General features: G+C 34.6%; 1 protein-coding gene across 1 annotated transcript in view; it reads right to left on the bottom strand.

Annotated features, from left to right (window-relative positions):
- The window catches only part of LOC100252548 (potassium transporter 7), a 62,521-nt gene extending 57,728 nt beyond the window's left edge, over positions 1 to 4,793 (bottom strand). Inside the window, exons 1-4 of the mRNA XM_002274543.5 lie at positions 4,322 to 4,793; positions 2,692 to 2,920; positions 2,336 to 2,584; positions 2,127 to 2,177 (exon numbers count right to left, since the gene is read on the bottom strand). Coding sequence (XP_002274579.1) covers positions 2,127 to 2,177; positions 2,336 to 2,584; positions 2,692 to 2,920; positions 4,322 to 4,573 — 781 coding nt within the window. The 5' untranslated portion in view covers positions 4,574 to 4,793. The remainder of the gene's footprint in view (positions 1 to 2,126; positions 2,178 to 2,335; positions 2,585 to 2,691; positions 2,921 to 4,321) is intronic.
- Between the last annotated feature and the right edge of the window lie 8,255 nt (positions 4,794 to 13,048).

Genomic DNA, 13,048 nt, shown 5'->3' with positions numbered 1-13,048 from the left:
CAATTTGAGGGGAGACTATAGCAATAGATTTTTTTTTTATACGTAAACAACACAAATATATTAAGAGTGTTTGAAACAAGCACACAAAGTACACATGGAGCATACAAGTAGCAACTGAATACAAGCAAAAGGAGAAGGAAACAACAAACCAACACCCAACCAACATCCGATACAAAAGATTTCACCCTAAAGCCTAAAAAACCATAACAACCCTAGACAAAAGTAACACTAAGATGAGACCAACTTCAAGCACCCCACTATAGCCACATCCACACTACCCTGCCCTTCCTAAAACCTCCACCTTCTACCCTATAGAAATTTTACAATATAAGCCACCAACCCCAAAACCCAACTCAAAAACACAACCTACAAAGTCACATCATAAGAGGGTTGATGATGCAAAATAGATGTAGTCTATGTAAAGATAGTGAAGAAAACATCATATCCTAATCCATTATGATAGGATGAAAAAGTTGTGAAATCTTAGTTTAGCTACTTTTGGATTGAAGTGAGTGTTTTTAGATTTGGTGAAAAACCTTCTTGATGGAAGGTAAGGAGCATGGAGAAAAGACGAAAGAAGATTTGGTGCATGGTTCCCTTATGTTTATTTTGGTGTATGTGGAAAGAGTATCGAAGGATCTTCGATGAGGAAGAGCTATTAGATTAAAGATTGAAGGAGACATTTTTTAAATCCTTGTTAGAGTGGTCTCTAGATGCAATGGGGATGGAGATATTTCACAACATTAGATTTTTTTTTTATAGCCTTACATGTGAATAGATAGGTCTTTTTATGGGCTACCTTGTTTAGTTGTCAGCCCTTCTTTTTGGAGCTTTTTGTATACCACCTATATAATTTAGGGGCATTTTTTTAGGCTTTTTTTCTCTTAATATATTATCTATTTGCCTATCAAAAGAAAATCTCAATTCCAACACTCCCCCCACTACCCATCACCCTTCTCTCTCTTCCCCAACTCCTTTCCCCCACCTAAATAGGTACCTTCTATCGTATCACATCCACCTTCTCTATCCTAAAGTAAACATACAATTCTCACATCACAACATTCAATTCCCTCTCATCCCCTAAAATGCACCACTAAAAATCCATATCAGCTTTTACAATCTCTTCCTCAACAATTCAAGATGGAAAAATTTAACACAATGATAGGGATGAATCTCTAAGACCATTTAAGTAATTTTGCAATCTTTTAGGTTTTAGAGTCATATTTAGTGAGTAGTTGGCAATTTAGTTGCATTTAGAATTGGACAAAATTTTTATTTGAAAATTCTCCTTAATAAGAAGTTTCCATATTTCAAAACTTAATAATCTTTTTTTTCCCTAAATTTTTTTTTGAGTCCTTATTAAAATCTAAAAATCTTTTTATCAAAAGCTCTTATTATAAAAAGTTTCTATAAAGTTTCAAGTTTCTAACCTTAAAAAGTTTTATTTTCCTTTTAATTCCATTATGGGTAAGACTTACAAATTTTAAGGGAAAAGGGAAAAAAAAAAAAAAGGGTCCTAATAAGATGATGCCTCCAAAGGCAAACCAAATGAGCAAAGGGTGAAGTCAAGACTCTGCAATGCAAAATTGTTGCAAATCTATCCACATCCCCATCAGAACTGATATGATAAACTCTCTATTTTACAAGTTCAACTTCACCATCATGGATAAGTAGTAACTGATAATTATCATTTTCACAAGCATCAAACTGTCAGCTTCTTTAAATAAGGAATTGAAATGTGACTTTTCCTAAAAACCATTATCTTTTTTTTTTTTTCCTTTTCCCTCCTTAGAACAGGGGAGCTGGAATACTACAACCCACCCATGAGACCAGAGTTTTCCATTTTAAACCAGAAGGCCCCACGCCAGCAAATCTTCCCATTAAAAAACTATGCATTTGCCAGTCCAACTAAGAACAATAAAGAAATTATTACTTTATATACTCAATCGAAAAGGAGAATAAGCAGAAAAATTAAACATTCTGATATTATCCCTTTTTGAATAATTATACATTTCTTTAGGAGAAAACTATGCATTAAATAACAGAATGCTGAACAATCAAATAATCAAACAACCAAACAATCATTATTGCAGGACATAGAGCGAATTGAAAAAGTCTACTGTCACCTTGCTTTATTCCAGATATTCCAACCTTCAGCCCACCAACAGCTGACATCACTGTACAAAAAAAGGGGAGAGGGGGGACAATCCTATCGTCAAAACTAAGCTCCAGCTACAATGAATTAAGCATGGAAAATGACTTTTTCGTTTGAATTATTGCATTATTCAATTTTGTCCAAGTGCTAAAAAGAATAAAGGAGATAGCATGTAAAAACCTGACATTGCAGGCGTAACAACCCCATCAGCTATTACCATAGCAGTACCAGCAAGTACTAACATTAGAAGCAGCTTTTTCAGAGTCAGTGAAGTCTCAAGTCGTTCCTTGATTTTTAGTGACCTCTCAAGTTCTGGGGATGGCACCTTTAGCCTGAAGCTTGATATACGAGCATCAGATGGAAGTTGATTTGGGAGAAGACTGACCTTAGCATGCCTACAAATCAATGAGTATAAAGCAAACGTACCACCTGCCATGGTTAGGTAACAACAGAAAAAAATTCATTCATATGTAAGATACAGTTGAAGATGAATATTATACACAGAAACACACATCCATGAACATATATCTACACACCTTCACCATCATCATTTGCCCAAAGGACAACAAGGACATATTTGATCAGTGGGATCAAGATCAAGGTGTATAGAATTAGTGAAAGTCCTCCAATAATATCTTCATCTCCTTTAATGGGGGCCTTACTAAACATCACACCAAAGGTATATAGTGGACTTGTTCCAACATCACCAAAGACAACCCCAAGTGTCTGAAAAGCAAGTATAATTCTCCTTCCCAGACTAAAGTCCTGCAATTAAATTTAAAAAGTTCAGATAGAAACTTCTTATTGTTCCTTCTATGTTTTTAGACAAGAAACAAAATTCATGTTGATAATAAGGGAGAGGGAGTACAAGGAGAAGTATGAAGCTTGTGGAAAACACATTGACAGACAATCTCATATTTAATGATTCTCCTATCACCTGTTATCCCTTTTTTCTCCTCATAAATATGAGGTGGAATTTATTAGAAAGAAAATAATGCAAAAAAAAAAGGCCTCAAAGAATACAAAAGGAGGCAAAGAAACAAACAGGGAAGCAACTACATAAGGAAAGATATAGACCCCACTAGGAACTTCCAAGTCAAGGCTGTTCTCTTTGCAACAAATCCATGTCCAAGTTGGATAACATATGAGCCAAGGAAGGTAAAAACACTAATCTACACTCTTAACTTCATTGTATGAACTTTTGGAACAAGTTATCCTTCTCAGATAAAGTTTGGGGTTAGACAAAAGAGTCCACAATGATAATGAAAACTCAAAAAGTTTGAATTAGAACCTAACTTTACTCTAGCCTAAGAACACTACAAATGCCTTGACAACCTTTCTCCAATAACAAGGGCATTACATTGAAAAGTAACATACTCCCAACAGGCAGTCCATAATGTCATCCATCATTAGCATTATAGGAAATAGTTAACCCAACTTTTAGTCAAAGCCCATGTACACACTCCAGATTATATGCAATCATCTTTTAAGTCAATATTGAGAACTGTAACCCAAAAACTTGGATCAGAGTCTAAATAGGTTGAATAGTAGAGAATACTACAAATTCTTCCATAAATACTCTCTCAATCAGAGTTTAATTTAAGAATCCAACTCATGTTGAACAGAGTTCCACTGCAGCTTAGACCAGATCCTACATAACAAATCCTTCTTTTCATAATGTTCTGTTGATTTTGCCAATGAACTTTAAGAAAAGAACAAAAAATTTAAAAACTTAAAATACTACATTCTTCATTGTGCATGACCTGAGAAAACGAAGGCATCCGCTCAACTGTCCCTAATGACACTACTTGACTTAATTGTTGTGAATTGTCATTCCCAGAAACACATATAGAAATGAGAAAACAAAACATAAGTTACCAAATTAAATCTCCAATCTTTCTCTCCGTTTTAAATGAGAGCTACAGAAACACTTTGTTAGGTTACCGAGAAAATGCACAAAAACCTCAGTCAACTTACACTAACACCACAACACCAGCTGAGCTCAGGTTGTCCTTCATTTTTTTTTTCTCTATTCAAATCAAAATTAAAACGAAAATAAAGAAATAACAACAAAACATCCAGCATTTTATTTTCTTTCCCGTTTCCCCAATTTTCCATTCAAGCAACGAAACAACAAAAAAAAAAAAAAAAGCCCCAAAAACACACCTCATAATCGTTCCTCTGTGCGCCGGGAATCTCGAGGGCCTCGACATCGAAGGAATCGATTCTGGGCCCAGTGCGGATCAACTTCGGCTCTCCATTCTCATCATCCTCGGAATCCAAAACCGTACGCAGGCCCAAATCTTCGTCATCGTCATCCATCTCCGTTTCGTCCTCGTCCTGGAAAACCCAGCGTGATTCCATGGAATCCATCGCCACCAGCCCTCCATTTTCCCTCTCGGATCCCTCTTCCGCCATGGATTCTCGGTTCCGATTCCCAGGAAAACTACCACCGCATCAACATCATTGGCCAGAAATTTGTGATTTCCAGAAACCCTAATTGGCTGGGGAAATCCGATTGGATTGTGGATTGATTCTTCTGTGGGGAAAGATGTGTCGTTGTTGATGTTGTTGTTTGCTGCTATTTATGGATGGACGCTCTCACAAGCTTTGGCAGATCCCACTGCACGGAAATGGAAAATAACTGCTTTTAATTGATAAAGCTCCAAGGATATTGTCCCCTTAAGTGGGCCTCCAAGGTAATTACCCCTTTCGGCATGTGGGCCGCTGCAACGAGCCCAATTTGGATGTCCAAAATTAGATTTTGGCCACGGAAATGGAAAATAACTGTTTTTAGTCCTAATTTGAACTTCTCTAATTAAATGTTTTCCAAAAAGGAAAGCTTGGATACATTCACTTCCACTAATGCTCTTTATTTCGTATTTAATTTAAATTTATTAACTCAACATATGGAAATCACCAATTATTGCAAATACCATTGAAAAATAACATAAATGATTTTAATAATTTTCTAAATATGTTCTTACTAGATTTGGGTCGAGAGGATAGCAAATCCCTCATTTGCTCACCAGGATTGACCCACATGACAAATTCTGATGCCTGATAATAAACATAAAAATATTGATTGTTTCTACAAAGATATTATGTTCAAAGAAAAGCTAACCCACATTGATATTTATGTGCTTAACGTGGATTTTTTTTCTTGTTTTTAACCCCTGATCAGTTAAGCTTAATACTTTATGATTATCATTTAATGAAGTTATCTACTCGATAATCCTTGTCTAACACAAGTATAAATTGTAAGCTCAATGACTCCAATAAAGGAGTCAATTCATACTATATAATATGACAATTATTTATTCTCAACCAATATAGATTGTCCACTTTCTTTATGGTTGTAAACTAATTTTTAGTTTGGAATGAATTGATAACCATAATGTTATGCATTGTGGTCATCTACAATCCAAACCTTGGGCACTTTTAATGCATTGCTCTTGTATTAAAACAAATACAACTTATTCAAAATGTGCAATGAAGTCATAATAAATATTTTATTAATAAAATAAAATGTCAAAAAGAATATCTTTTGGGCATGCAACTTTAGGTGATCTCATCCTTACTACTAGTGCCCTCATTCTTCTTTTGATATATTACTACATTTTTTTCTCTTTATTCTTGTTACTAGTTGTTAACTTTCTTTTTATTTATTTATTTTTTTGTTTCATTTTCCTTTCTATTATTAATCAAGGTGTTTGATTCTTCTCAAACATTATTTTGAAAAAAAAACCTTATTTTATATATAATCTAGAAGACCTAAAATAGGATTTGGAACTCAATATTCATCTAAAACTAGAATAGTTACTCCATAGCTTTAAGTGATACTACTTATAGCCAACGTTGGGGTCGGGATCATGCTCATTGTAATGAGGGCATCATGGTATAGGATTAGGTCATGGGTCATAGTGATGACTCCTCTTACTAATAAAGAGAACCTAAAGGGATGTTAGAATTTCTATTGTTAGGATAGAACCTTTAAAAGCATAACATGATATATACAAAATGAAATTTCATTAATATATTTATATTATGTTTTTAGTTTCCACTTTATATCAATGATTACATTGTTATTATCTAAGCATTCAAACCTACATCACTTGCATTGTAAATTATTTAGGTGCATTAGAAGTTGCAAAGAAAATAAGGTTAATTGATTAATTGGAGCCCAATAAGGCTAATTAATCAATTAAAATATCATTACATTAGATTAAGTGACCAAAGCTTAAGATGGGTTCAAGTCATTTAAGCTCACTAGAAGCTTCTATAAACCCTCCTTAAAGAGTTAGGGCTTTAATTCAATCTTCTTATTCCCTCTAAAGAGAAAAAAACCCTAGTCACCATCCTTATATGAGATATTTGAAAAAGCCTTGAAGTCCAATAGGGTAACACCCAGAGGATGGGTGAATAGGTGTATTTAAAAAATTACCATATAAGGATTAAATATTATGCTCAATTTTTAACCCTACAAGTGGTTAGAAATTATCTATTCAAATAATGATAGACAATTCAAACAAACTAATCAAAAGATATAAACAATGAGATACAAGAGATTTTTACATGGAAAACCCTCCACTAACTGTGGAGATAAAAAAACCATGAGGTCTAAGACCACTAATCTCAATCCACTATATGAAATCAAATTACACAAATTTACCTGATTTCTTTACCCTAAAGACTTACTTTCTAATACCTACAACATGATCCATGTTCGTAATACAATAACCGCTGATTGCTCTAGTGAATACACTTCAACCTTGTTGAAGGGATGAAGATCTTTAACCCAAGATTCAAATATCAAATCCTTGAATAAGAGATCGGGAATGGTGTGCCATGTTAGATTTTCTCTTTGAAAAACCCTTTTTAAAGAATACGTGATCTCCTAATGATCTCTACATGATCTCTAACCCTTAAGGGGTTATAATAAGGTATTTATATAAATAAATCCTGAAGAGGTTTGGTTTTAAAAGACTACTAAATCAGATTTGCATGAAAAAAATATCGCTTGGAAATTCATTACTGCTCGAGCCCACTTAGGCAGCTTGAGCGCTTTGGGCGTTTGAGTGGTATGGGGCACTTAAGCGATCAGTGCTTGAGCGCTACACCCCACTTAAGCTTCCCCTATTTTTCAAAAACTTTATAAAAATTAATTTTAAGTTCAAAATAATTACCAACCTCTCTATACCTCAATGAAGCCTAACTTGCCAAAAGCCAAGCATTTTTAGATGTATCTGTAATTTCTCAATTAAACGAACAACAACTCGTGATCTTTAATGAAGAGCAAGTCACTATCTAAAAAGATTTCTAAGGCCAAACATTAAAAGGAACAAAATTGCCAACATACAAACAAGACTCAATGTCTTAACAATCTCATTTTTTGACAATTTTGTGACAAAACATTGTTACATAAACCCACCCAAACTCTCATAACGAAGTTTACATAACACACATTAACACTCAATTAAAAACAAACTAAGGGAATGCTTTGCATCATCTTGTAGTACTTATCTTCCAATTCTATATAGAAAACTATACCAAAGGTAAATCAATATGTGAAATAAGATATGATCAAAGTAATATAACAAGATAGTTTGAGATTTTTCTTGATGTATTATGAAAGCATGTAAAAGGAACATATCCCCATAATGACACCAAGGTATAAAACAAAGCTCGAGAGGAATATATATATGTGCAAATCAACCAAACATAATAGAAGCTTGCTAAGACACAATAAATCAAACAACAATGCCTAGAGGTCTATCATCAAACATGATATATGTAGTAAAGACTATGGGAAGAAGCTTCTATGACTCAGAATAATTCTAGAGAGATGGACAATTCAAACATTAATATCTTGCAAGAAACATTTGTGTTAGGTATCTCTCTTAAACTTCTAAGTTATGCTTTCAACAGTTGATTTGGTTTCCTCTAGTGTCTCAAGTTTAATTTTCTCCAATATTTCAATTAATTTCCCTTAAGAATTCAATGAATAAAAGAACGAATTAAATAAGTAATTCAAAAATTATTAACTCCCCTATTTGTCAAGAAGTTTCTTTACCTTTTCTCAATTAATTCTTATGTGCAATTAGTTCTTAAAAGTAATATGCTTATGCTCCCCCTATTTAAGTGAGTCAAATATGGTTAGTGATTTTTTTTTTTCACAAAAATGGCAAAGCATATGAAATATATAAATTAGAAAGGACATAAGAGAGAAAGAAAAATAAGAGCATCATATATATATATATATCAAAAATATGATTCTAGATACATAAGATGTGCAAAAAAAGAACAAATACATATCAATAATACAAATAAAACATAAAAAATAAATATCTAAGTATCTGAAGGAGGCGGAGAAGGGACAAAACTCAAGGCGCCTTGAGAATGAATCCAGGATATGGCATAGTCGAGCTAACCTTGGATCTCATGGTGCTGAATTTCCTATAAGTCTATCATCTGATGAATATAGGGCATGGAATCCAATGTCTCTTGGGAAGTCGGGTCGATGGAAGACGATGCCTCGTGAGTAGCTTAAGAAGAACTTGCACGACCTTAATTAGAGTGTGTCCTTAGAGTAGGCTCAAAAAATCTGACTTAAGAACTGCATCCTACTCCATAGCTCAGAGCTCATCTTCCTTAACTAAATCCTCCTAAGCTATCTAAGGTGCTGCATCCTGAGGACCATGGTAAGCTAAGGGTTCCATGAGTCCATAATCATGACTATAGTACTTGGCCCAGGAGCTCCCATCTAAAAAGGCATAGGTAGCTTGGACTCTTAGTGGTGGGTCTATCGCAAATCCCATATCCTCCAAAATACGTGAGATAAGGAGGGCGAAGGGAAGACTACCCTCTCTATTAGATGGAAAACTACTGGACAGAGAGTATGACATGAATTAACTGAGTAAACGATCAACGAATCTGGGTATGATGAGTAGAAGGGTAGAAGAAGTAGGTGAATAAATTAGCAAGTAGCCATGTTGGCTTAGGAAAGCCAACAATCAGAATATATGATGAAAAATAGGGAAGAACATCATAAAGAAAGGTTAGAATGACATCAAGCTCTCCTCTTCTGAGAGCCTATACTTTCGGAGAAAAAGAAAGAACACAGACCTCTAATCTAAGCATCCCAAGTACATGCTTGATGGACAAGAAGAGACGAGAAATGACTAGTCGTACATAGTCACCCTAAAGGTGACTTTGACGATAACAAAATGTATGTTCGTATTGAACATGAGAAAAAAAATGAGAGGTAGTACGTCCCTTAAAGAGAGAATAATGTCTCCCATCCTTGCTATCTAATGATAGTAGGGAGAGAAGTGTCCTCGAAAGCTCTAAGATTCATCGGACACTTGATCTCAACTAGCTTATCACAGAAATAAGTGTAGAAGAGGTTTTGTGCCTCCTAATAGTGGCAACACTTGACTGGAAGATTTGCTAGGTCGAAAGAACCCTACAATGTGATGCCTTAAATGGGCTTAGGTGACCTAGGAGGGGTCAGCTCTCATGGACATCTACGACTAGCCATACTATAATTAATAGAATATGAAAGGACATGAAAAATCAAGAATGATAGATAAAAGTCTAAAAGAAAACTAAACTGCTAAGAATACTAAAAATAAGGTGCAAAACAATATTATACGAACAAAAATGCAAAAAATTAAGCGGGTTAAAAGGACAAAGAAGAGAAAACCTAGAGCGCTCGAAACAACTTGGAAATGTGAAATGTTCTAAAAGGCACACAAGATGGCTTTAAATAGCATATAGGAACGCTCAATGCAGATTACTGTTCAAGTGTCGTGAACGTTGGAAGTGGCACTGAATATGACATAAAGCACCTAAGCAATCAAATCGCTCTAAGTGGCGCTAAAAACAACTTACAACACTTGAGTGCATGGTGTGCTGGAACAAACACTTGAGCGTTGGTAACAACACTTGAGCGTTTGAGTTAAAAGCTAGGCACTAAGAAAAGAAACAAATAACTTTGAAACGAACAAAAATTCACATGAATTGAATTAAAGATGCAATAAACACCTTGAGATAGAGTCATAATGTATTTAAACTCTCAGTATTAAATCAATTAATAATAAACCTAGTTAAATTCCTAGATAGTATACTTCAATCCATCAAAAATGAGGTTTCAAGTTCAAAGGTAGAAGTTAAATCATAATTTTAGTTTTGAAACCTAATGCATAATCATCAATGTATAAAAGGGTCAACATAGAAACATAAGTATTGATGTTCAAGGGAATACAACTAACTAGTTCTATATTTTGAAATTGATCACCTAGAAAAGATCTAGTCATGCCTTTGGTCAAATTAAAATATGTGACGACTCATCTTTGCAGGCGTTATGCATGCAAGATAGTGTCTTCTTCCTAGTTAAAAGATTGAGATGAAGATACTATCTTAGGAAATTAACTTGTAATCAAATATGATGTGTTAGAGCAACATAAGGAAGCATAATTAAGAAACTATTTATTCATTACCTTTATAAGCTACAAAATTTTTAGTACATAAAAGTGGTCATAAGGCCTCATTACAAACTTTGCACAAATGTATGAAGATGACTAGATGCCATCAGTTTATCAAAAGAATAAAAAAAAAAAAGGGTAACTCGCTCGGTGTCTGGTTTAACTAGGTCCTCATCTGGAAAAATTTAGGAGACTATAGAGTGAGTATAACTCAATGAATGATATTATAATGTAAGTTTTAAGATGGTCAATCCAAAATATAAAATGGAGTTTCATCATGCAAATAACGATTCAACGTAAAAAATATTTACCATGGGAACTAAGTAGGCACACAACATTGGACAACCTAGTGTATAATCAATCAAACACATGTGTAATCCATGGCTATGATGCCACTTTAACTCTTGGCATATCCCAATATCACTCAATATCAGTGCTACCATGCCCCTTCCTCCATTGACATATCACAATGGCGTCCATAGATGTCATGTATCTCATACAACATGGTGACATATAGACACTGTGCCCTTACATCTCTAGGCATGCTTCTTGTCCAAACTGCTCTAGTGCCCCTTCATCTCTCGACATAAGGATCACAAGGTCCATCAACTACAATATGCCATTTTATCTCTACGACATGATATAGGTCTAGGGTATATAACAATCACATCCATAATAATACCATAAAGTACCATGATGATAGTGTAGACCCTCCATTTTGTCCTCTTAGCACATGTGCTACTAGGTGCCTTCATGTACTTCTCTCTTGAATTTTAGTCATCCCTTAGTGGCCCATTGACACTTCTACGACTTCTTTTCTAAGCCACTTTCAAGGACCCTTCGATGAGAGACTTATCTGGCTTCATTGTGACCCTTAGCAACCCCGAATTAGACTTAGGATTTTCCTTCATTTTTTAGGATAGCTCATTTAGGTATATCTTTTAGGATAGCATACTTAGGCATGTTTAGGTACATTTTTTAGATCACTTAGATGCATCCTAAATAACTTAGGTTCACTTAAACACTTCTTAGGCACACTCAGGCACCTTTTAGCTTGCACACACTCACCCATGGTCAACTAAGCACCTTCCAGATTACACACACTCATCGTAGGTAACTTAAGCACCTTACTAATCACCATAGGTCACTTAGGATCACTAAGTCACACCTTAGGTCACTTAAGTTCACTAAGTCCTCTCATATTGACACAGGCCCATTTAGGTTCACCTAAGCCTGTTTAGGTTCACATAGGGCCATTAGGTTCACCTAGGCCCACTTAGGCACACCTAGCCTACTTAGGTTCACCTTGGCCCACTTAGGCCTACTCAGATTCACATAGGCCCATTTAGGTTCACATAGGCTCTTTTAGGTTCACCTGGGCCCACCTAGCCCACTTAGGTTCACCTAGGCCCATTTAGGCACATTTAGGCCCGCTTAGGTTCGCTAAGTCCATTTAGGCACATCCTGGCCCCCACCTGGGTTATTTTCTAGGTAATTGTTTCATGACTTACATAGTTTGCATGATTTGCATTTTTAACACTTGCTTGTGCTTGATTTTATTTATTTATTTAGTTCTTTACTTATTTATTTATTATTATTTGTTTATGTTTGTTTATTTATTTATTTATTTTCATAAAATTACATGTGATTGGTGATCTTATATTCTTATTATTATTATTATTATCAGTAGTAGTAGTAGTAGTATTAAATTTGCATGAATTAATACTTAGGTTTTTTCTTATATATGGATGTATTGATATTTTTTTATTTTCCTTTTTCAAATTGGCATGTTTTTTTTTATTCTTTATTATTATTATTATTATTATTATTATTTTCCTATTATAACGTTTCTAACTTGTATATTTTATTTATTTATTTATTTTGCATGAGAATTTGATGACTCTCCAAAAAGGAAATATACATGCTGCCATGAACTCTCTCCAATGCACACACACCTAAAGAATGAAAATCTAGATTTACAAGACAAAATATAGGTTGTAGAAGGATTTTTGGAAAGAGGATCACCAAATTTTTTTAAGGAAAGATTTAAAGTTGCATATGGGTGGAAATATTCTCTCCAAGGGCAACATGTATTATTAGGATCCTTTTTCAATACAGCGACACCATTAAGGATTTTTTTTAGGAAACACAATTGAATATTTTTGGTTAGACAACACAATTGTACTATTGGAAATCCTCTCTAAGGAAACATGCACAAAGATATATGGAAAGGAGATTGGAGGAGATTTTGAAGGTTGCATCTTGGTTGATATGTGGACTGGATGCATTGAGAGGGCGGGCTACATCTTTTGGAAGGTCTACACAGCACGCTGGTAAGAAAGATAAGAGGAAGGCAGCATGAGAGGCAACATTAAGGCCATTCAATAAAGACGCACCATAGAAAATC

Source organism: Vitis vinifera, chromosome 12 (assembly GCF_030704535.1).
Source record: "Vitis vinifera cultivar Pinot Noir 40024 chromosome 12, ASM3070453v1".
NCBI lineage: Eukaryota > Viridiplantae > Streptophyta > Magnoliopsida > Vitales > Vitaceae > Vitis > Vitis vinifera.
This window is presented reverse-complemented; position numbering and strand designations above follow the sequence as displayed.